We start from the raw sequence: 25,715 nt of genomic DNA, 5'->3' as shown, positions 1-25,715 counted from the left end.
GTTGAAATTAAAAAAAAAAAAAGAAGAAAAAGTGTTAACAATCCCTGCCTTTAAAGAGTTAACATTCTCCAGGAGGAATGTCATGTACATATGTCAATATACAGGAGCATATACAAAAGGGATTTTTAAGGAGGAGAGAGAAGGCTGAAAAGGGATAAATCAGGACAGGCCTCCTGTGGAAGGGAGCACCTAAGATGAGATTTTTTTTTTTTAAAGATAGGAATTCCATAAAGCAGAGGTGAATAGGGAGTGCTTCCTTACTTTTATTATTATTATTATTATTATTTTTTTTTGTGGGGCAGTGAGGGTTAAGTGACTTGCCCAGGGTCACACAGCTAGTAAGTGTCAAGTGTCTGAGGCCAGATTTAAACTCAGGTCCTCCTGAATCCAGGACCACTGTTTTATCCACTGCAACACCTAGCTGCCCCTGTTTCCCTGCTTTGGAGAACCATTTGCCAGGGCACCAAGATGCAAAATAGCTTAATCTTCATTCCTTGACAGGAGTTCATTTTAGATTGGCTATTGCCTCTCTTGTGACTTATGGGGTGCATGGTCCAGTGGTCTTTCACAGTCTAATAGAAAAGGGGCCCTGTTTAACCAGCATACCATTGGCTGGCCCTCTCCTAAGTGCATATTCAGTGGATTTCCCTAGGAGCCCCACTGAAGGCTACCCAGGTGAGCCTTCTGTAAAAGAAAGCAAAGTGGTCGACTAATTATCTCTTCACACCTCTTGACTGCTGTAGTTCCCCCATCACTTAAGCACCAGAATCTGAAAAAAACTTTGTTGCATTCCTAAATTTCTGATTTGATATGCTCCTCTTCCCATGTGTATTTGCATTTGAAAAGAAGCATTTGCTGAAGAAAGTACTTTAGGAAAGGGGTAAATTGCTAATGGCTCTTTAGTGGCAGTGGACTTTTTTGTTTGGTTGGTTTTTTGCAGGGCAATTGGGGTTAAGTGACTTGCCCAAGGTCACACAGCTAGTAAGTGTCAAGTGTCTGAGGCCAGATTTGAACTCAGGAACTCCTGAGTCCAGGGCCGGTGCTTTATCCACTGCGCCACCTAGCCGCCCCCTTTGTTTTTGTTTTTTGACAGCCCTGGTCAAGCTCTCTACTGCTCCTCCAACCACACCATGGAGCTGGGAGCAAGAGCAGCCCTGCTCTATCACTTTCACAGTTTTAAGGCTTATGATCCTTTCCTATCTTGTTAGATCACTTCCCTGGGTCCATCCTTTATCCAATATTTTGATCATTCTATCCAGAATTGTGAAGGAAAAATTCCTACTTCTTCCCTTAACATTTTTCTCTGTTCTAGGGATAGATGCATTATCCTAACACTAACCTACTATCTTTTTTTCCTCTTTGAACTTCCTTACAGGGGTGTTTGCCTTTGGACTTTTTGCTACTGACATATTTGTAAATGCCGGCCAAGTGGTAACCGGGAACCTAGCACCTTACTTCCTCACAGTGTGTAAACCCAACTACACCAGCACATCCTGCCGAACTCACCAGCAGTTCATCAATAATGGGAACATCTGCACCGGTGACCTGGAAGTGATTGATAAGGCCCGGAGATCCTTTCCCTCCAAACATGCTGCTTTGAGCATTTACTCTGCTCTGTATGTGACGGTGAGTGAGCAAGTGAGTGATGGATGCATCCAGATATCTTTGGAACCTTCAGTGCTGTCTGTCCTCATGCCTCCCTTTCTCATCCTTCAAATACTGTGGTTCCCTTGGAAAATCTATCAAAGAACTAAATTTGAACCTGAAGGGGCTTGAAGGTCATCCAGTCCAACCCTTCACTTTACAGAGTCAATTAGAATCAATTAGCACAATTAATCCCATTCTGTCTGGAAAGCAGTGTTCCAGGCACCAAATACACAAGAAAGAATCACTATAGTGCTTGGAGGTTTACAAAATACCTTATATACAATGTTCTACTGGATCTCATTTTAGAGCTGAGAAAAATAAGATTCAGAAAGATGAAATGAGTTGTCCAGGACAGGGCTTCTTAAACTTTTTCCACCAGCAACCTCCTTTTGCCTGGGAAATTTGTATGCAACCCTGGGTATATAGGTATATAAAATAGTTTCCATAACCTTTTACTGTTGCCAAAATTTTTCATGACCCCCACATTCAGTTATACACCCCATATGGGGTCGTGACCCACAGTTTAAGAAGCTTTGGTCTAGAGTAGCAAAACTAAGTCAATATCTGAGGCAAGATTCAAACCCAAGTCTTCCAGACTCCAAATAGAGTGCTTCTTCCACCATCACATAATTCTATTTGTTATGGGCCCATAGCACCCCAGAAGTTCTCTGGGGTACATCAAAGAACCTTCTCCTTGAGAAACTAAACCAAAGGACAGACACACCTAAAGAGATAAGTGGAAACGATAGGACTGAGCTAGCTTCAGGACCTCCACTCTTCACCCAATTCCCCCAGCCACCACCAGTGGGGGATGTCCTCCCTCACTAAGGGAACTTTCCACAGTCAGATGGTCACCCCATCAGTCCTCTATAAAAGTACCTGCCTGTCTCCTGCTCGAGGAGATTGTTATCTCAGAGCCACACTCTGTGCCATGCCTTCTCCCCATGAGAAGTCCAAGGACTTCTTTCATGGTTTCCCTTCCCTTCCCCTTCCTCATCTTATTCTAACTGTGCAAGAGGGTGTAATTCTTTAAAGAGGAATTCCTAAGGACTCCAAACCCCTACCCCTACCCCTAACCCCTACCCCTTACCTCTTATCCTATTTCCCCATGACATATTGGTGGGATGAAGGGATAATACATCTAAATATAGGTTAAGGTACACAATAATTTGAAAGAGAGAGCTGTAATAACTATGGGGAATCAATGAAAACTTTGAGATGAGAAAAGGGTTAAGGATTTGCTAGAGATCACACCCAAGTTAGTGGCAGGGCCAGCAATAAAAACCCCCATACAATCCAATCCCTGGTCTAGAGCTTATTCTTAGGACAGACTGTATATTACCACTCTTTCTATTCTAAAGCTTTTTCTTAGCTTTGGGAATGGCAGAATCAGTCACAAACATACCCCATTCTTGTATCAAGGCCAGAGGTAGCAAAATGATGACGGTGAAATGACTGCTGTACTGATGGCTAGTGTAGGTTTAGGGTATATTCAGGTTTCCCTTTTTCCTTCACTCCTCCTCAATAATGTGAGGATGAGAGAACTGAAAAATACTCCATTATTTTTACCTTCTTATCCATTAAATTCAGCAAACATTGAGTACCTTCTGTATACAAGGTACTGTTAGCTTCTGAAACTAATCCCTGTTTTTAAGTAGCTTATGGAATAATCAATACAACAAATATTTATTCAGTATCTAACTGCATGTAGAATACTGCTCTGGCTCCAGGAGAAAAAATTGTTTGGGTAAGTGGCTGCAGCCCCATAGCTCTCATGTGCATGCATAAGGCATGAACAAAGGGAAAAGTGAATTGGGGAAATAAAAAACAAAGGAGGTCAATGATGACAGACCCACTGGAAAAGAAAGAAGGAATGTTTCCCCTCTAGTTCCTGCTGCTTTGGCCTGAAATTGCAACAACTTGAGAGAAGAAAAAAAAACACCATAGTCTTGTAGTTCTTACACTTCGGACTTACCATTCGACACATAGAAAAGCTATCCAAGTGGGGTAGGGGGTGCAACTTAAAGGTTGCCCTTGAAGTAATGACATGTACAGAAACATTTTCACCATTGTTAAAAACCATCCCATAGCACTGAGCCCCAAGTCCAAAACTCTCCATAGCCTTGTCTGCAAAGTAGATGCGCATGCCTACACTTGTAGAGGTGGATAGGGCACTGGACTCAGAATACAAGAGAGACCTGGATTCGAATTCAACCTTGGTACCAACTAGCTGAGTGACCTTGGGCAAGTCAATCTCTTCTGTTTCCTCATCTGTAAAAATGAGAGGGCTGCACCTAATGACCTCTAAGGTCCTTATGATGTGAGATGGCCAAAATGATGTGGTATGGCAAATTAAGGTGATCAGATGATCATGAGTCATCCCAAAAGACTCAGTGACTCAGTTTCCCAAGTTTTATTGCAATACTGTGAGTGACCACAGAGAGAGCATCATGGAGGTGTCTCTCAGACAAGAAAAGGAAGACAGTTATATTTATAGTATGGATAGATTATCAGTCTCATTATAAATTCTCCACCTTAGGGAGGTACAGGGGAGGGCTTATTCTAATCTGGACTTCCTGGGGTCCTAAGCCAACCCCTGAGGCAGGTACTTTTTTGGGGGGGGGGCAATGAGGAATTAAGTGACTTGCCCCGGGTCACACAGCTAGTAACTGTTAAGTGCCTGAGACCAGATTTGAACTCAGGTCCTCCTGAATCCAGAGCTGGTGCTTTATCCACTGTGCACCTAGCTGCCCCTGGGTACCTTTTGGGGGGTTTATGCGTCTAAGGTGAACTGAGGACAAATTTGGCTTTTCTGCGCATGTCACCTTTTCATTCCCATGCCTAGTTTTTGAATATTTTTCATTTACCAATTAGAATTTCTATAGCCTCTTATATCTTGTTATGAGAGTGATTAATGTGGTAACAAGAACCCAGGCCCTGACTTGTATTAATGAAGACCCACATTTTACATTATCCATTAATCCCTTCCAGAGCTGGGTCTGTAAATTATACCTCCCCTTGGAGCTCAGATCTGAATAAAGCTCGGGTCTGAGGTTTGTCTATTAGCCTTCTTTGCCTCCTACATCACTTCCTTTCCAGTTCTAAATCTTTGATTGTACAATCTATGATCTTAAAGATGCCTTGCAACTGAGTAGATCTCCCTTCTGTTTTACAGCTGCGACCATGGTATATTTCATAATTTTTAAATGTTATGCCACAAGTATAGTGGCAAAAGAACAACAACAAAGAAAATTCAATAGACCTTGATGTTCAATAGATTATTTACTTCATTGGATTCCTCCTTCCACTCCTATTGTAGCTTTGCATCATCTAGAAGACTATATGCCTATGCAGCAAATACTTAGTAAAACATCTACCATATACAAGGCACTGTTTTTAGGCACCTCCAAAATGACTCCGACTGGTCACTACAGATATATTTTCAGTTGTGTTTCTCTGAGACCCAGATTTGTGCTTTTTATTAACTATGCAATCTAAGCAAATAGTTAAGCTTTCCTCAACCTATATGCGAAGTAATAGTATTACAGAGCAAACATATGAATTTGCAAAACAGAAAAATTAGTGTTTAGTAAGTCATTTTAATCAAAGATTCACTATAGGGTTCCTTTAACCAGAAAATTCCTCTGATGGATTAAAAAATATGACTTGATTGACAAAATTTGATGTATGTACTTTCAGGACCATATCTATTGCATTAAAGCAAGGTATTCCTGAAAATAAGTGTCCTTAACTAAATCACTTCCATGTTCCTCCCAGGGTTTGGGGAAGTTTGAAGTTTCAGCTACAATGCTGTCAAATTATCGGGTAGAGATAGGGTAAATAATTTCAGCCTCCTTAGGAAGGTCTTAGATTTTCTGAGAGAGAGAAAAGTGGGAGATCTGGACAACAGCCATAAACAGAAAGAAACAGACAGAGCCAAATATGTTGTAATCTAATTTCTTATTACATCGTGTTACAGGGGGAAAGTCACAGCTATAAATAGTACAAATACAGGAAGACCAAGAGAACCACACCTGTAGAAACATACTATAGAAACTCTCTCTCTCTCTCTCTCTCTCTCTCTCTCTCTCTCCCCCCCTCCCCCAGCTACCCTTTGCCTGGGGGAACAGTGGCCTCTAGCGACTTTTTATGATCATTGCATCTTTCATCCCTATGATGATCTTAAAGCAGAATATATTTACACCTTTTGAAGAAAGGTTTTCTCCCCCCCCCTCCTCCTCCCCTTCCTCCTCCTCTTCCCCTTCCTCCTCCTCCTCTTCCTCCTCCTCCTCCTCCTCTCCCTCCACGAATTCCATGAATTCATATTCCTACTACATTTCCATGTACCACCATTGATGTGAAGCCACCCACGGCTCTTATAGTACTGTGTTCTTAACCCAAGTTCATAAAAAGGAGGTTTGTGAAACTGTATTTAGGAAACAAGTGGAAAAACAGAAGGATAGACAGGATCGTTTATTTGTGTATGACAGCTACCTGCAGTCTAGACTTCATCCCCACCTAGATGAATTTTGCCCAGGCTGGTGTGGTTGGTTTATGCAGATTTCACCCAGGGCTATGTGGATTCTGCATGGCCTATAAATAAGAGCCAACCTACTGAAATGCACTGCCTTGGGTTTTCCTGTGTTCCAGATGTACATCACAAGCACCATCAAAAACGAAAAGCAGTCGGCTGGCGAAGCCTGTCTTGTGCCTCGGAACCCTCCTGCCACAGCGTTCCTCACAGGCCTGAACCGCGTCTCTGAGTATCGAAACCACTGCTCTGATGTGATCGCAGGCTTCATCCTGGGCACAGCTGTGGCCCTGTTCCTGGTAGGTCAGACCATTTCCCTATCCTGTTCCAATGATTTTGCCCCCACCCCGATGTTTTAAAGTTGGAGTTCTTACCCATTTTGTGTGTCCTAGACCCCTTTGGCCATCTGCTAAAACCTATGGACACCTTCTCAGAATTGTGTTTTTAAATAAATAAAATAAAATTACAAAGGAAGTCAATTATATTGTAATAGTTACCCATATATTACAAATAAATAAACAAAAGCAAGTTCAAGGACCCCTTGAAAATCTATCAATTGAACCTTGAGATCTGTGAACCTTAGGTACTGAATTCCCTATTTGGGGGGGTGGGGGGGGCAATGGGGGTTAAGTGACTTGCCCAGGGTCACACAGTTAGTGTCAAGTGTCTGAGGCTAGATTTGAACTCAGGCCCTCCTGAATCCAGGGCCAGTGCTTTATTCACTGCACCACCTAGCTGCCCCCTGGACTCCCTATTTTAAAGGATGGTGGGATTATGTTTATTGTTTTGTTTTGTTTTTTGTTTTTTGTTTGTTTTGTTTTTTAGTGAGGCAATTGGGGTTAAGTGACTTGCCCAGGGGTCACACAGCTAGTAAGTGTTAAGTGTCTGAGCCTGGGATTTGAACTCAGGTCCTCCTGACTCCAGGGTCAGTGCTCTATCCACTGCGCCACCTAGCTGCCCTTGGATTATGTTTAACTAAACATCCTGGAAATCAGCAGCACCTTGATTTCTGGATTGATTGGCAACCATGTTTTCTTATTTATCCAAATCAAGTGCTGTTTGCTCTTGTTCCCTATGTATTTATTCCATGTGATGCTAGAATAAAGTGAAAAGCACCCCCAGGACAGGGTTGGCCATTGCCCTCAGAGGCCAACAGAAGAGAGCCAGGGGCCAAGGGATAAGTGATTTAGAATTGGGAGGCACCTTCTGGTCTAGCCTCTTAATTTTATAGGTGAGGAAACTGAGGCACAGAACCATTCAGGAACCTTAGCAAGGTCACACAGGCATTCAGTGACAGGTCTCTCACTCATTTCCTTTTTTATTTCCATTGTTTCATACCACAGTTCTTTGTACTGTACTGGACAGCTGAGTGATGCAGTGGATAGAAAGCCAGGCCTGGAGTCAGGGAGACCCAAGTTCAAATCCTGCCTTAGACACTCACCAGCTATTTAACCCAGGGCAAGTCACTTAACCTATGTTTGCCTCAACTTCCTCATTTGTAAAATTTGGGCAATAACACCCACCTCCCAGGGTTGTTGTGAGGATCAAATGAGATAATAATTGCAAAGTTCTTAGCATCCTGGCTGACACATAGTAGTTATTGTATAAATGTTTGATGATGGTGATGGTGGTGACGACAATTACTCTTCTGGCTGCCTCTCTGTTGAGCCTCTTTGTACTCTCATAACCCTAAGTAAAGGGTGTAATCATCATAGCCAAACAGAAAGAAAAAATATATCCCCATGATTTAGGAACTGAATGTTGTTCTTTCTCAAAATGTCAAAGTCCTTGACACACCAAGTCCTAAGCTGTGTTTATGAAGGTCACTACAAGTAACTCCTTTGTGAGGCCAAATTTATACTTAGAGAATATGGACACCCCTAGCAACTTAAACCCCATGTTTTATACTTATGGTTGCTGAGTCCCATAAAGGAAAAGAGACAGGCCTGATATCACGTAGCAAATTAATAGTAAAATTAAGACTAGAACCCATGACTCCTGATGGAAAAGACTATATTAATTTTTTGAGGCAATCAGAGTTAAGTGACTTGCCCAGAGTCCCATAGCTAATAAATGTTTGAAGTCAGATTTGAACTCAGGTCTCCTGACTCCATTGGACCATCTTGCTGCCCCAAGACTGTATTCATTCTACTACTTCTACATTTGCCTTCCAACTAGTCATAGATGTGGTAACAACAATGGACCTTAGAATCATAAATTCAGAGACACAAGGAATTGTCAGAGTTATATATGTAGTTCAACATTCTCATTCTACAAATGAGAAAACTGAATATGAACCATTAACTTTAGCAGTTTAAGCCATGGCTCCTTGAGTTAAGTTCTAGGAGTTTTAAAATCTATGGGAGGGGGCAGCTAGGTGGCGCTTTTTATCTCCCTTTTTAGGGGAGGAAAGCAAGGTTGGGTATCCCAGGGGAGTGATTAGTCGGGGAAACGATAATAGTGTCTGCTAACCTTACATCCCGACACCCCCTTTGAGCCTCTGACTACTCTAGTGGGGCAAACAAGGGGGAAAGGAAAGGCAAAGAAAATCTGACTCATCTCATAGCTGATAGTGAATAGTTTCCCATAGACACAGGAGATACTCATCATAGCCTTAGCTGGACATGTGAAAACTCTCCTCCAAATAAGTTGAACCACAAACTCAGATTAAAAAATAAAATAAAGTGTGCCAAAGGTTGTTGATTGACTAAATTTCTGATTGAACTCTTCACTCTCCCGAGTCAATCTCCAGACTCTAAAGGCTGCTATAAGTGACTATTAAAAGGCCTTTGTTCAGTACTTCATATCTGGAGTGTCTCAAATTGTAAATGATCTGATGGTCCAGTGCTATAATAAAAAATTAAAAATAATAACAGAATTTACTCATTGTTTTAAAGGTTTGCAAAAGTACTTTACAAATATTTCACTCTTCTTTTTTGTTGGTTTGGGGTTTTTTATGTGGTGTTGTTGTTTTTTATTTTGTTTTTTTTTTTTAATCCACACAACAAGCCTGGGAGTAGATGTTAATATTCTTATTTTACAGATGAGGAAACTGAGGCAGAAACTAATTCAGAAAACTGAGATAAGGGAGGATCTCAGAAATTTGCCTGCCACATAGTAAGAACTTAATTAGTGATTGTGGAGTCACTGAAATAGGTGGTAAAAGGTAGGGTCAAAATTTGAACCCAGGTCCTCTGACTGTAAATTCAGCTCCCTTTTCACTGAAATATGATGCTTCAGTGACACCTTTTGTTTTAAACAGTACCTCAGGAATATTACCAGTCTATACGTATCTATGGTTTTCATGAGTTGCCAGAGGACATTTATTAGTAGAAGCACAGTACAGCAACCTCAGATCCAGTGGGCAAAGTGGACCCAAAGTCCTAGCTAGCCAGCAAAAAGATTTTTGCTGATATATCCCATTGAAATTTTTTTTTTTTTTAGTGGGCAATTGGGGTTAAGTGACTTGCCCAGGGTCACACAGCTAGTAAGTGTTAAGTGTCTGAGGCCGGGATTTGAACTCAGGTTCTCCTACTCCAGGGCCAGTGCTCTATCCACTGTGCACCTAGCTGCCCCTTATCCATTGAAATTTAAGTAAATAAGAAATAACAATAAGTAAGGTCGGAGAAACACATTGAAGGGCCTGTCAGGTTTGGGAATGTCAGGATCCAGTGCCAACCTTGGCATGAATAACAGCTGATCTTCATGTCATTTTAAGCTTACATATATTGTCCCATTTGAATCTCACAGTGTATCTGTGAGGAACAGACCACAGATATTATCCCTATTTTTATAGAGAGGAAGAAACTGGATCTTAGAGATGTCAAGTAACTTGCCCAAGGCTAGTTAGCTAGTGAGTGTCATAAGCAAGTTGTTGTTTTTCAGTCATTCAGTCATGTCCATGGGGTCTTTGTGACCCCATAGACCATGGAATGCCAATGCTGTTCATGGGGTTTTCTTGACAAAGATACTGGAGTGGTTTGCCATTTCCTTCTCCAGTGGATTAAGACAAACAAAAGTTAAATGACTTGCCCAGAGTCACACAGCTAGTCTGAGTCTGAATTTTAACTTAGGTCTTCCTAGCTCCAAGCTCAACACTCTATCCACTGAGCCATCTATGTGTTTCATCACAGGAAAGATTTGAACCAAAATTCTTTTCAATGCCAAGTTCAATGCTCCTTCCACCATACCAAGTTTTCCTAGGCCTTTAACATCAAACGGCATTTATTAAGTACTTACTTTGTGCCAAGCACTGTACTAAATGTTTTTTTAAAAGGAGACTTACCAAAAAAAAAAAAAAGAAAAAAAGAAAAGAAAGAGACTTACCAATCTCCATCCTGTCCAATAGAAAGTTCAATTGCACAATCGCTAGAATTAGGGGAACTGGAGGTCCAAATCTGCTAACCCCACGTAAAATGGTTGGAGCCTCTTCCTTTCGAGATCTAGATGACAGGTCATGATGGAATCTGCCATTGGTTAACAAGGTGGATAGGAACCTAGGTGGTCTGGGTTGCCAAGGACCAGAATGAACTCACACATAGTATCAATTTAGAAGCCATATCCTAAGAAAATAGGGGATAACATACAAACAGAAGGGAGTTCCAGGCCTGGTATCCAAATGCTGGTCCTTTTCACATTCAATCTGCCATTCGAGGCCTGACCCAAGGGTACAACAGCTGTAATTAATAATAATAATAGTAGTAGTAGTAGCAGCATGCCCATTTTATGGATAAGAACACTGAGGTCCATAGAGATAAAGTGTCTTGCACAAGATCATAGATGGGACCAGAGCCCTGGTTTCTGATTCCCCATCCATTGTCCCTACCTACCAATATACAGTGCTCCCTTGTCATCAAAAATGCTTTTTTGTTTTTTTCTAATGGTCGATTCTAATAATCTAATTAGATTTTGTTTTCAACCAGTTGCCAATGTACAGGAAGGCTAATCCTCAACCCTGACATAATATTTTGCATGTATATCTGATGTACTTCTTTACCTTTCTAATTCTCCCGCCTTAGCAATCTTCTTCATGAATCTGAGAGCAGTGTGAGCAGGCTGGCTTAAGAGGCTTATCTTTTGGGTCAACTAGGTGGCAAGTAGATAGAGTACCGGCCCTGGATTCAGGAGGAACTGAGTTCAAATCTGGCCTCAGACACTTGACACTTACTAGCTGTGTGACCCTGGGCAAGTCACTTAACCCTCATTACCCTGTTAAAAAACTTTTAAAAAGAGGCTTATCTTTTTCTAAAACACAGGCCTACTTCTCCCTGTCCCATTTTCTTGGGGAAGAATCACCTCACTCAACACCTTGCAATCATATGCCTACCACAAAACACAGTCCAAAGTCTATTTTCTTCTGCTTTGAGGAGATGACTCCAGCCTAAACACCAGAATCTGGATACCTAACCCGTATTTGAAAAATAAAACCGAGGATGATGGTGGTGATGATGATGGTGACGGTGATGGTGATAATAACCCCCTTGGATAATGTTCAAAGACTATTTCCAGGAGACTTAAAACCCATTCTCCTCCTCCTCTGACCCACTGATCCCCCCTCTTCTTCCAGGGCAGCCCAAGACCTTCTTACTCACAATAGGCAGCAATATGTCCTTTCTGGTGTCAGAACCTATTAGGGCTCCCAATGGCAGTGATTGCTGGGGGAATTCCCTGCCCCACTCTGAGGTATCTCCCTCATTCAAACTCCTGCAACAGGGAACAAGCTCTTTGAAAAGGAGGCAAAAACTCTTCTTCCACAGACAGGAATTAGATTTAACGTGAAAATGCCCCTAATGGCTTAAAAAAAAAATCTCTCCTTAAGAGATAAATGTCTTCCCTCCAGCAGCTTTACCTCTTCTTCTTATCCTGCTTAGCTACATTTTAGTTTGCACCTGATGCCTTCAAATGTTTTGCCAATTCATTGCCACAATGTGGAAATTGCCAAAAATCTTTTCCAAAATTTTGTTTCAAAAAAGACTCAGGTCTGCTGCTGCCATGTCCTTTTGCACAAGAGCCTTATTTATGAATTTCAGCATTTCCTACACTTCAACTTGTGACATTTAAAAAGTACAAGACACATAGTTTCTGGATAATTTAATCATTTTATTAATAAGGCTAACATGTTATTAATAAAAGGGGTCAGTGGCTCTCTCCAAAGCCAAAGACCCCTCATGTTGGGGGGTGGGGGCCTTATAGTTTACATACCCTTGAAAGAGTGGGTGTTCCTGAGGGTGGCAATCAACTCTGATTGGTTAACAATTAATGAGAGGCCCCCTAGCTGCCCCTAGCTAGGTGGCGCAGTGGATAGAGCACCAGCCCTGGATTCAGGAGGACCTGAGTTCAAATCCGACCTCAGATACTTAACACTCACTAGCTGTGTGACCCTGGGCAAGTCACGTAACCCCGATTGCCTCACCGCCCCCCAAAAAACCCAAACAAACAATTAATGAGAGAACAAATATTACAATAAGAGATACAATTAGAGTCTTGAGGTATATGACACTGAGTACCCAAATCTTAGTCAAAGAGACTTATCAATTTCCATATCACCTGTCTGACAAAAGGGAGAATATACATTTTTCCAGACCTGTCTGAGTAAACATAATGAGTAGGAGTCCCACCCCCCCATCCCCCCACCCCCCATTCACCTGAACTTAAAACTTCCTTTACTGTCTTTGATTAGATCTTAGCTGTCCTTGCTATGTAAGTCTTTCAGAAATATTTCCCACGATGGTTGATTTCTGAATGAGGAAATATAATACAAGAGAAAAATAATCATTTCTCTCAAGCGCTGGTAAGGACTTTAAAGATCACCTATTCTAACAACCTACCCTCCCCCACCTTCTTTTAACAGATGAAATATCTAACAGTCGAAAGTATGAGAAGTCAAGTGACTTGCCCAGATGGTAGATTCGGGTCTTCAATCCCAGAACTCTCTCTACCACCTCAGATTGATGCGTTTTGTTTGTTTGTTTTATGAGAGAAATGGCATAAGACCAGGGCTCAGGGGAGATAATTGAGCAGAGAGAACATGGCAAAAGCAGGGATTAAGAAAGCTTTCTGAGGAGTTGGTAGCATTTCACTTCACCGTTTGTAAAATAAAAATAGAAACCTCATAGACAGCAGAGACTGAAATAAAGGAAGTGAGAAATAATTTGCATGTAGGGGAATGGGGGAAAAGGATATTTGTTACTTATGTGTTTTGCACAGGGAGGAGCCTGGTGGGTAAACTTGAGTGAAATATGGGACAGAGGCAGAGACATAGCATTGAGATAGACACCCAAAGAGATACGGACAAATGGTTAGAGAGAGAGAAACACAGAGCCCAGCTATGACCTAGGCATCATAAAAGAATAGATCTCTGGGAAGAGGAGAAGGTTGTAGGGCTATATTGGGAATTGTAAGTGATGTAAAAATAAAAGATGTCAATAAAACTCTGTTTCCTAAAAAAGAAGCAGAATAGAGACAACTAGTCATGAAGATCTGAAGGAAAGCTTTCAAGAAAATGGAAGAAAAGAAGATGATACTTTTTTGAATCTAACAAATTCAAAGCAAACTTCTTAATAAACATGGCGATACTAGAATGGGTGGCTCATCATACAACTATGTACAGAGGTCTTAGGACTTGTACTAATCATTGTGGGAAATGCAGCAAGAGGAGAAGACTCAGCTGTCATCAAGGACCTTTACTGTGGTCCTGGTCTTCAAAGGACCTGATCCACTCAAATGGTATTGGGGATTATGGTTGCAATCTTTCACCAACTTCTTTTTTTTTTTCTCTCATCCTACAGGGAATGTGTGTTGTACATAACTTCAAAGGAACACGTGGCTCTCCTTCTAAACCCAAATCTGAGGATCCCCGAGAAATGCCCCTAATGGCCTTCCCCAGAGTAGAAAGTCCTCTGGAGACCCTGAGTGCACAGGTATTGTGAAGCCCACCGATCAGCCACACAGATGGACTTGTGCAGATCCTAGGGCAAGGATGAGTGCCAAAAGAATGACTGGGAAAATAGGGGCATTAGAAGGTCAGCTGATTTCTACCAATATCTATGAATAAGACTATACTAAGTCCATCCTGACAGATAAGACTCTTGTATTTTAAAGACCTCCAAGAAAACAATTTTTACAACTTCCTTTGGCTATCCATTTTAGAATTTAACAACCTTCACTAATAGGCAGAAGAGGCAATGTGGTGTAGTGGATAGCATCATCCTCAAAGTCAGGGAGTCCTGGATTATAGTTCTGCCTCAAATACATGCTCACTATTTGAATCTGATATGATAAACATTTATTAAAAATCTACTGTGGGGGCAGCTAGGTGGTACAGTGGATAGATCACTGGCCCTGGATTCAGGAGGACCTGAGTTCAAATTTGGCCTCAGACACTTGACAGTTACTAGCTGTGTGACCTTTGGCAAGTCACTTAACCCCAACTGCCTTACCAAAAAAGAAAACAACAAAACAAAACAAAAAATCTACTGTGTGCCAGGCACTGTGCTAAGTTCTGGGGATACCGATAAGAAAAAGAAAGACGTTCCTGCCCTCAAGAAACTTGCAATCTAAATGGGAAAGACAATATACAAAAGGAAGCTAAAAGGGGGGGGGGGCTCTGCAGGATAAAAAAGGTTGGGGTAGAAGATGAAGATGGTAGAGTCCACGCCAATCAGAGCAGCTGATTGCAAACAAAGAGATGACTGGGATTTTGAGTCCTCTATAAAGGGAGGCTAGGGAAAGAGTTTTTTTGTTCAGCCCTCCAATCAGAGAAGCATAAGCAACTGCTGAGGTAATCATGAGGCGTGAGTAGCAAAACCAAAGGAAACTCCATGATGATGAGCTTATTCTGGGAACCAGGGCAAGTCACTTTCTCTCTCTGAGTTAATTCTCTAACGCAACAGAGAAAGTGCCAACCTGCATTTCACTAGAATCCTCCTGGAGAGCAATTCCTCCCACTTAGTCCATTTGCCTGGAGGTCAATAAAGCAAGTGGCAAGACCAGAAAATAAAAATGTTCATTAGCTTCCGCTGATGGGCAGATGGGCAGTCATGTAGCTAGCAACTCCACAAAACTGAGGGATATACATACATATACTGTGGAGGGCTTTGAACAGCGTTAGAGCAGGAGGCAACAGGAGCCTGTCAGCTGAGGCTGCCCACCCGTTTTCCTTATTTCAGAGGTTAAGTAATAAAGACAGGTTATTAGGTAATTTTTTTCCCCCTTGGGGGTGGCGGAGATGGGAGAGTGATGTCTGAACTATGGAGGAACCTGAAGATCAGATCTGTTCTTGGTCAGAGCTTTTCCTCTATAGTTAATCTCAGACCATCTTGGTGGGGTAGTAGTTATCTAGTTAATCTCATAAAAATGTCTAGGTGGGTCCCCAGATGAGCCGGAACCAGACCAAACTACCTTTCTTTAACCTCTAAGGTTATAATTTTGGGGAGATGTTCCCCCAAACTCACAGAACAGAGGTTTTGTACATTTCCTCTACAAAAGAAAACAGAATATAAACTACCTATAGTTTAGATAGCCCAAGTGTAATGGCACCCTTGACATCCCTGACAGGATTATGTCTCAGAATCTTAGAGACCTCTTCTTGCCTTCATGTCCACCAAAGTCTGGGATCTGAACTCATGTCTTTCTGCCTCCAGGACCAGCACTTTGGGCCATCACAAGTTAAGATAAAACTCCAAAGCCAGTGCCCCTAGGATCAAAAGCCTTCTTTGGTGGGGGCGGGGAGGGGGGTGTGTGGGAGAGGATAGCTTTCCTAAATTGGCTTCTCCATCAGACGGGATCCTACAGGTAAGAAGGTATCTCAGATAAAACAGCATCAGTCAAGATAGCCCACTTACTTTATGAGCTTTTCAGATCTGAATCACAGTCTCAATTCATCCTTCTGGACTTCATATCCTTGTTATTCTGGAGGCTTTCTACCTTTAGGGGTGTCAGGCTGTTTCTAAAGTGGGAAGTTCCAAAGGGGCAGATCGAAGCTCAGGAAAATTCCTGAGTGTCTGGAGCTCTCCAGAATGACATGAGCTCCCTCAGGAGGTGATTGGGTTCCTTGTCGCTGAAAATCTCCAACTGAAGCAAGACTCATTTGGGGATTTGGAAGGAATTCCTGCCTAGCTATGACATCTGATTCAATACCCTCTGTAGTTCCTTCCAATTCTGAGATGTTTTTGATTTTAGGGGAAACAGTCATAGATTGGCAAAGCTGAATTGGACCATAAGGATCCAAAACTTTGTATTTATATTTACAGATGAGGAAAATGAGACCCAGAGAAATTTTGACTTGAAAAAGTCATCCAGCCAATCAGGAGCCCAGATAAGCCAGGTGCCAAGGTTTCTTGCTGGCCAGGCCACTGCTTTTTCTATTGTGGTTACCCAACTGCCCAAACTGACAAGAATCTCATGCTGAAAAAACTTGCAATGCCAATATGCCAAGAGTTGAGAGGTCAGAGGTATAGGAGGGGTTTTAAGTTATCTCATGCAAGACCTAATTTCAAAGTAGTTAGGTTTCTTCAGGGTTTTTCCATGGCATATATTCCCACGGATATATGAAAGTCAAATGTTTTCTCTCTCTCTCTCTCTCTCTCTCTCTTTTTTTTTTTTTTTTTTTTTGCACGGGGCAATGGGGGTTAAGTGACTTGTCCAGGGTCACAGCTAGTAAGTGTCAAGTGTCTGAGGTTAGATTTGAACTCTGGTCTTCCTGAATCCAGGGCCGGTGCTTTACCTACTACGCCACCTAGCTGCCCCAAATGTTATCTTTTTAAAAATAAAAGGCAACATACTGATTTTCTTTCAAATAGTCCTCAGATCCATGGACCTTTAAAATGACTAAATGAAGTACATAGTAGGTAATTTTCATGTTTCATTGGGATTTGTGATAAAATAGTAGCCTTCCCCTCCTGCCCCCAAGCCCCATTTGCTGCAAGATTTCATTCACTTTCTGCTCAGCAACTCAAGATACACTATGACTTCTTGTTGATCTGTGAAGACATATGTTATGTTGCACCCTGGTATATATTGATTTGCTATACATATTTGAAATGAGGAAGTAATATAATTTACCATGATATGAACATTTTGGGTTCTATGACATCATTCTCTCTCAATTAGAAGAGTTTCCCTCTGGAGGTTAGCAAATGTCTTTGATGTCAAAGCCACCAGATAGAATTTCCTAAGATGCCAGGCACCACCTGTGCCACCCTTCTCCCTAAAGAAAGGCATGCAAACTTAAAGGGACATCATATAAACCATGGGGTAAATGTTTTCTTGCTTTCCAGGACAGCCTGATTCTGGTCCCTCACAAGGTCCATCCATTCATTCATCCTATTAAGTTAAGGCTCTCCCATAAAACTTAAATGAAATGGAAAATTATGACCTATTCTACAGTGAAAATACCACATCTCCCATTCTCAGTGGAGTCTTTGGCCTATCCCATCATCACCTATTATGTGAAGGCTCTATGCTAGGTGCTGTGGGGGATAAAATGATAAAAGTAAGGTATAGCCATTGACCTTGAGGAATTTATAGTCTAATAGAGATATGACAAGTATACAGAGAGAATCACCACAATAAAAATGTTTTTAATGAAGTGTTTAAGACATCTTAAAATGCTATAGAAATGTTATCATATCATTATAATGATTATTATAGGGATAGTCTCAAAGTGCTATGGAGGTTTAGAGCAAGGAAGGATTATATCCTCATCCAGTTGCAAGGTCAAGAATTAGGTATGACTTCCTAGTGGAGGTGGCTTTAAATAGGATTAAAGTGTCAACAGGCAGAAACAAGGAAAGGCATTTGGGAGTGAGGAAACATCATGAGCAAAGAGACATACAAGTAAGGGACATTTTGGGGGAACAATTTAAAAGCCAATTGAATTAGACTGTGTGGGGGCAGGAGGAGAATGAGCCAACCCAATGTTCAGGTGCTCACATATTTGTGTTTGCTCCCCAGAATCACTCGGCCTCCATGACCGAAGTTACTTGAGATGGACAACGGTGCCGGAAGCTGGTGTTTTTTTTTAATTATCCTCCAGTTCAATACTCCAAGACACACAGTTACTAAATGTCAGACTGTGAAGACAAGTATTATGTTATGTCTAGTTAGAAGCTGATGTTTTGTACATTTTTTTTTGTATGAGGAAGTGATGTAGCTAACCCTGATTTTTTTTTTTTGTTTGGTCAGCTTTAACATATTTATGCCAGAATTTTAAAAACCAACATTTTTTTCCCTTGTTCAAGTGTGCACTGAGGAACCACAGCTATTGAATTGTTGGTGTTGTTTTGTGATATTTGTACACAGGCCTACTTTTCTCAGTTTTATAGACACTGAAATAAATTTCCCCTAACAACTCATTCTTACCTTCAGTTATCGCAGTTGCTGCTGCTTACAGACTAGTTCAGTCTCCACGAGAAGCCGATCATGTTTTCTAAGTTTTCAGGGAGGCCCGTGTTAGTTAATGGGAAACCAAGAATTACAAAGAAAAGGGTATCATATTGGAAGATGCACTCCATTCTGACCCTCTAATAAACCTGCTGACCAGCCTGCCTACCTGACTTCGGTATTCTACAGTGAAAATACATCTGCCATTCTCAGTGGAGTCCCTGGGCTATCCCAAGCCCTTTGCTGAGAATCCTAGATTCTCTGTCACACCATTAGAGGATTCCTTCTTTGACAGCTCAGAAACTGAGAAAACATTTCCATGGCAGCATTCTCGGGGAGGACCCCACCTGTAACACCCTACCATGTCTCCTGAATAACCAGCACCAAGCCTCCTCTTCAATGCCAGTTTTGTAAATCATATTCTATGGACTTTATATGAAAAAAATGAATATTTTACAGTTTGCACAGTATTATTTTAAAGGGAAGGTAGTAGATCATTGACAACAAATGGAACCCAAGTAACAGCTTCACTTTGTGGCTTTTAATTGTTCTAGGATTTTTCACTCCATCTCATTTTTCTAGCATGGTGATAACTAAAGTGTCTCCTTTAAGAAAAGGAGCCACTCATCTGTACCTCTTGGAATGTTTACCTGACACCTCCTTGTTGGCTCTTAGCTTTTTTTGTACATATTTTTTTTCTAAAGAGATGAAAAAAATTATCCAAAAAATTATCCTGGCTCATGTTATTTTTTTCTCCACTTTCACTGACCAGCTGTGGTATAGTTTAGCAGGGACAGATAGCTCCTCATCACTGGGCATGGATGGGTCTACCTGAAATAACTCTAAGCTCAACCATTCAGGCTTAACCTGCACTATTCCTGAGAGGTCCAGACAACTCTCATGTTGGGTTTCCCATTGAACTTTTATACCTAGAACAAGTTATGCGGGAATATGTACATATATATGTGTCCAAGCCCATATATACACATCTGTGTGTCAGGGTGAGTGGATGTCCCTGTGTGCATGTAGTGAATGTGTATACATTTCTTGTTTGAGATGAAGGAGGAGAGAATTGGGGTAAATGGTGAATTTATTAGGACACTAGATGATATCATCTGGTACCTAATCTAGTTTTTTGGGATTTTTTAGTGAGGCAATTGGGGTTAAGTGACTTGCCCAGGGTCACACAGCTAGTAAGTGTTAAGTGTCTGAGGCAGGATTTGAACTCAGGTACTCCTGACTCCAGGGCCAGTGCTCTATCCACTGTGCCACTTAGCTGCCTCCCTAATCTAGTTTGTATTATGATCCTAATATTGGTACATCCTGCCCTTAGGTATTTTTTGGTTCTCCAGGAAGTCATTTGATTTCCTTCAAGGTTAGCTAGAGAATGCAGTGGATAGAGAACTAGATCTTCAGTCAGGAAGACCTGACAGATGATCTGGGTATTGTCACAACTTAACAATGAACCACTACACATCTGAGTGGAGCAAGGGAACCATTCATTCAAAACTAATCAATTATCTGGGCAGCCTAAAACAATGGGTGTAAATTTTCTTCCATCAAAGGTAACAATGACATCTGATATGTGTGTGGCCCTTTAGAAGTACAATGATACTCAGATACTTTCTAGCTGTGTGACTCTGGGCAAGTCACTTCACCTCTGTTTGCCTCAGTTTCCTCAGCTGTAAAATGAGGGTAATAATAGCACTTACCTCACGGAGTTGTTTTGAGGGTCAAATGAAATAGTCTGATGGATAGTAGGTGCTATATAAATGCTTATTCCCTCCCCTCAAACTTCATTTTCAAACTTGCCTGGACCTGAATATTGATATGTACACACACACACACACACACATGCAGCTACATATGTGGATACTAGATGGCAGTTAGGTGGTACAATGGTTAGAAGGCTGACCTTGGAGTCAGAAATACCTGAGTTTGAGTCATACCTCAAATACTTTGGCAAAATCACTTACTTCTCTTACCCTTAATCTCCTTATCTGTATAGTGGAAAGGCTGGATTTGATGACTTCTTTTTTTTTTTTCTTTTGGGTCAATGAGGGTTGAGTGACTTGCCCAGGGTCACACAGCTAGTAAATGTCAAGTGTCTGAGGCCGCATTTGAACTCAGGTCCTTCTGAATCCAGGGCCTGGTTCTTTATCCACTGTGCCACCTAGCTGCCCCTATTTTTTACTGGATGACTTCTAAAGGCCATTCTAGCTCTAAACCCATGACCCTAAGAAATGAGATAATTTGGGTGATGTATATAAAGTGTTTTGAAAACTTTAAAGCACCATATCAGTGTCAATGATTATTGATATGTGATTATCCCTTTTACATCGGGGGGTTAAGGGGTACAGCACCCCTCACAATCTGGAAAATCTGCATAAAAATGTTTGGCTCTCCCTTTGTACCAGGGAAGTCTGGATTTCTTCACCCTTTTCTTCAATGATTTTCTTCAGTGGTTTAAGTATTTGGTCACAGGCTCTATATCATCCGCTGGCTTTCACATGTCATCTGTGGCTTCTAAAAAACTCCAAAAAAATTCCCATTTGATTTTTTATGCCAACCTGCACTATATGGAAACCCATGATGGGGAAAGTCGCCATGTGAAAGAGAGAACTGTATTCCTTTTTCTGGTGGGAGAGAGAATCAGGGGCTAGGGTTTCATTTGTATAGCTAACACTCAGCTGGAGCATTCCCTCCACAAAAAATTTTCTGTAATTTTTTCAGGCTTATATTAATTTGGAACTGGGAAGGACCTCAAAAGTCATCTAGTCCAACCCCTTCAATCATTCTTTGAGGGCAAAAAAAATAAGGCCATAAAAAGTTAAGCTACTTGTCAAAGGTCATACAGTTAGTGAGGTGGGATTTGAACCCAGGTCTTCTCACTTCCAACACAGCCTACTTTTTTATTCAATGGACCACATTTCCTGGAGCACTGAGAGGGGTCAGTAATTTCCCTGTGGTCATGTAGCTATTATGGGTCAGAAGCAGGCCTTGGACTCAGGTCCTCCTTACTCAAAGGCTGGCCCTCTATCATGCCATGTGTTACAGTGGCATCCAATTTTTTTTTGGGGGGGGTGGGGGGCTATCTTAAGCGTCATTAAGAAGAGGAGAAAGTCCAGACTGAGGTAGGTGATAGCCTGGCTCTCTGGGCACCACAATTTAGAAAGGTATCATATTTTAGAGGAAGGAGTGCATTTAGAAGAGGATAACCAGGATGGTGTGAAGACCAGAGAATATGCCATAAGAATCAATTAAAAGAACTAGGAATGCTTATTCTAAAGAACTGAAGATGTAGTGGGGACATGAGAACTGTCTTTTGGCAGTTGAAGGGCTGCCATGTCAATGAAAGGTTAGATTTGCTCTGCTTGGCCCAGGAAGCAATGAGAGGGAGTTGCTGAGAAACAGATTTTAACTCACTAACAATTAAAGCTGTCTGTCCCTAAGTGGCATGAGCTGCCTCAGGTGGCAATTTACACTTGAAAGCATAGTGGTAAATGAGGATTATTTTTCAGGCATGGATCAGACTAGATGACATCCATGGTCCCTTCCAAAGCTGCAAATTCCCAAGAAATTTCTGTATTCACGGATATATGTGTAGATAGGTATATGTCTATTGTCCTTGACAAATCATGGAATCTTAGCAGTGGAAAAGACCTATGAGGTCATTTAGCCTGAACAAGAATGCATTTTTAGGACACACTCATTTGTCATAGAGCCTTTGCCTTTGGACACGCAGAGAACAGGACCCCACTATTTTCTGAGCCAAGCCTTACCTTTTCTATAAAACTTACATTTAAAAAATGCCATCTGGTTGAGTTTGTAAATGAATTAGGAACAAGTTTATATTGAGAAAGACTTTGACTTCTGGTCTTTTAAATTCTGTTTTTCATATAGAAGAAGCAAGGTATAGTGGAAAGAGCAAGGCCCAGATCTGACACTTAGTAGCCACGAGACCCAGGACGAAGCAGCTTTAACTTTTCTGCATCTTGATTGGTCCAAAGCTATGAAATAGAGATACTGATTATGATACTTTCTAAGTGACAAAGTGCTCCATAGGCAACCACTCTCAACATCATGAGCCCTGAATCCTTTCGCTCGCTTTAATTGTCCTTCAATAGACCTCCATTCTTTTCAATTCTGTGAATACAGTGCACATAGATTTCCAGGTATGACAACACCAGGATTTTGCACAAAGGAAGGATAAAGTTGACTCTATCCTCTCCAGTCCCTTCTTTGAGGAGACTCAGCCATTATTTAGCTAGTATTCCTTTGTGACAGTTGGACATTCGGAATGTTTGGTAGGCAGTTACACAGTGCAGGCGAACAGATCGTCTGGGTATTGTCACAGTTGGGGGATCATCTTAACAATGAACTTGACATCAGAGAGGTGGGCAACCATTCAGTTAAAACTAATCAATTATCTGGGTAACCCAAACCCAGCACAGGGTGACATCTTATATGTGTGTGACTCTTTATAGGTATAATGCCCTTTCACTAAGATTCAGAGATCTGGAGCTGGAAACTGACTTAAAAAGGTATCTAGTCCGATCCTTTATTTTATATAGCAACTAGGTGGTACGCTAGATAGAGTAACTGAGTCTGTAGATGTGAAGACTTGAGTCTCTTTCTGGCCTCAGACCCTTATTAGCTGGGTGACCTTGGGCAAGTCACTTTAACTTCTATTTGCCTCAGTTTCCTCAGCTGTAAAATGAGGATTATAAAAACACTACCATGCAGGGTTGTTGTAAGGATCAAATGAGATATTTGTAAAGAGCTTAGCAAAAGCCTGGTACATAGTAGGTACATAATAAATGTTCCCTTTCCTTTCCTTTCCTCTCCCTCTCCACCGCCCGCCCCCCTCCCCCCATAGTTGAGGAAACCAAAGCCCTTAGAAGTTGAGTAATTAGCCCAATATCACATGGAAAGTAAATAATAAATCCTTACAGAAGCTCTGGAAACTTGGTGAAGCCAGTGTTATTTTGCCCATTTTGTAACAGGGAAATAGGGCTCAGAGGATAGTAACTAGTCCAAGGCCACACAACTCTTAAGGGGCCAGAGGAGGGTATTTGTCTCAGTATAATGCTCTTTTCATCCCCCCAGACTATGATGTAAAGCTTGCTAATGAAATGTTGGCATTTAAAATGCCTCCTTTTAGGGGCAGCTAGGTGGCACAGTGAATAAAGCACTGACCCTGGATTCAGGAGGACCTGAGTTCAAATCCGGCCTCAGACACTTGACACTTACTAGCTGTGTGACCCTGGGCAAGTCACTTAACCCTCAATGCCCTGCAAAAAAAATTTTTTTAATGCCTCCTTTTAAATAATTTTAAAAGACTTCTGTGGGTTAAGTATCATTGACTAATGATTAAATGGTTGCATGACTTTTATGAAATATGTCTCCATAAAGTCATAGAAATAGATCTGGGGGAGACTACAGAGACCATCTTGTCCAACACTTCATTTTACAGATGAGAAAACAGAGTACCATGGAGATAGAGTCGATCATAAACAAGTTACAATAGCCAGCCTAAAGGTTTTACGATGGCAATGTGATGATTAAAAATATGAGAGATGTAGTTTCTGGGTAATTTCATCATTTTATTGATAAGGCCAGCAGATAATGAATAAAATAAGATCTATGGCCATCTCTCTCAGACCAAAGACCTATTATGATGATGGGGTCACAGATTGTATACCCTTCAAAGAGGTGTTCCAGAGGGATGCTTAATCACTCCTGATTGGCCAATTTCATTTGGAGGTAGGCTATATTAAAATGAAGAGCTGATCACAGACCACCCCTCCAATCTAGGGTTAGCTATTAATCTCCACCGCAGACCAAATTTTTATTGTTCTAACAAGAATTTAGGGTAATTCTTATCTTATCAAGATTCCTAAAAGTTTATAGCCATGACCAGGGCCAAGGAGAGTTGACTGTATTTTATCCAGAAGGACTTTAGAATGGGGGGAAGTCAGGATTATATCTCTAAGATATTGATTACAAAAATAATTTCTCAATCCCCCATTTGATTATTTGAGGGGTGTGGCCCTCTCAATGAATCACCAAATAATATTACAAATACTTCATCAAAGGTTCTTAACTATGGGGCTTATGATGGGTAACAATGTGAGGGAGAAAAGGGGAGAAATTGAGTAAAACATGGACAAAACCAAAGTGGGCAATCCCCTTCAGTAAATAGACCTTACAGATAAAACTAACAATAAAAAATTAGTCTCAGAAGTCTTATCTCATACAGTTTTCTGATTCTTAGGATACCACCTGATGCAGCTCTCTATTCCAGGCATAATCTCAGAACAGTTCTTCCATAGATACCTATCTTCTCATACTTGGATCACTTGTAGACTTATAGAGATTCTCTTCCTCAGTTAAAAATCTCTGGGGCAGCTAGGTGGCACAGTGAATAAAACACTGACCCTGAATTCAGGAGGACCTGAGTTCAAATCTGGCTTTAGACACTTAACACTCACTAGCTGTGTGACCCTGGGCAAGTCACTTAATCTTCATTGCCCTGAAAAAACAAAAACAAAAACAAAATCTCTTACAAAATAAATCTTAACACAATTTTAAATTACTTTGCCAATAAACAAATAAATTACTTTGCCAATATAACAAAAGTTAACTCAATCCTTATGTATCTATTACTAGAAAATGAAATTTGCAACCTTTTAGACTAGAAGCTTTTATAATTTTAGGCTATCCAATTTTTACATATGAAACTCAGATACAAACAGAAAATTAGAACTCAATTTTTATACTTGGCATTATTCAACCCCCCATTAGGAGGATGAGATGCCACCCAGGAATCTCAGAATCTTTTTTATAAGAAGATGGACTGGGGCAGCTAGGTGGCGCAGTGGATAGAGCACCGGCCCTGGAATCAGGAGTACCTGAGTTCAAATCCGGCCTCAGACACTTAACACTTACTAGCTGTGTGACCCTGGGCAAGTCACTTAACCCCAATTGCCTCACTAAAAAATAAAAAAAAATAAAAAAAAAATAAGAAGATGGACTCCAAAATGAAATCATATAAAAACTACCAGACTAACTTCAGTTGTAACAAAAGGTCTAGAGATGATATAAAAAAAAATCTGACTAATTTTACAACAGTACATATCAAGTAGGTTATTTG

The 25,715-nt window shown here is 41.1% G+C and overlaps 1 protein-coding gene across 1 annotated transcript in view; it reads left to right on the top strand.

The window, feature by feature from the left end:
- PLPPR1 (phospholipid phosphatase related 1) overlaps window positions 1-19,262 on the top strand; it is a 338,633-nt gene extending 319,371 nt beyond the window's left edge. Inside the window, 6 exon segments of the mRNA XM_043979379.1 lie at window positions 1,376-1,626; window positions 6,298-6,318; window positions 6,320-6,370; window positions 6,373-6,477; window positions 13,966-14,097; window positions 18,131-19,262. Of these exon segments, the coding sequence (XP_043835314.1) occupies window positions 1,376-1,626; window positions 6,298-6,318; window positions 6,320-6,370; window positions 6,373-6,477; window positions 13,966-14,097; window positions 18,131-18,163 (593 nt within the window). The 3' untranslated portion in view covers window positions 18,164-19,262.
- The last annotated feature ends 6,453 nt before the right edge of the window (window positions 19,263-25,715 follow it).

Source organism: Dromiciops gliroides, chromosome 1, assembly GCF_019393635.1.
Source record: "Dromiciops gliroides isolate mDroGli1 chromosome 1, mDroGli1.pri, whole genome shotgun sequence".
Lineage (NCBI taxonomy): Eukaryota > Metazoa > Chordata > Mammalia > Microbiotheria > Microbiotheriidae > Dromiciops > Dromiciops gliroides.
This window is presented reverse-complemented; position numbering and strand designations above follow the sequence as displayed.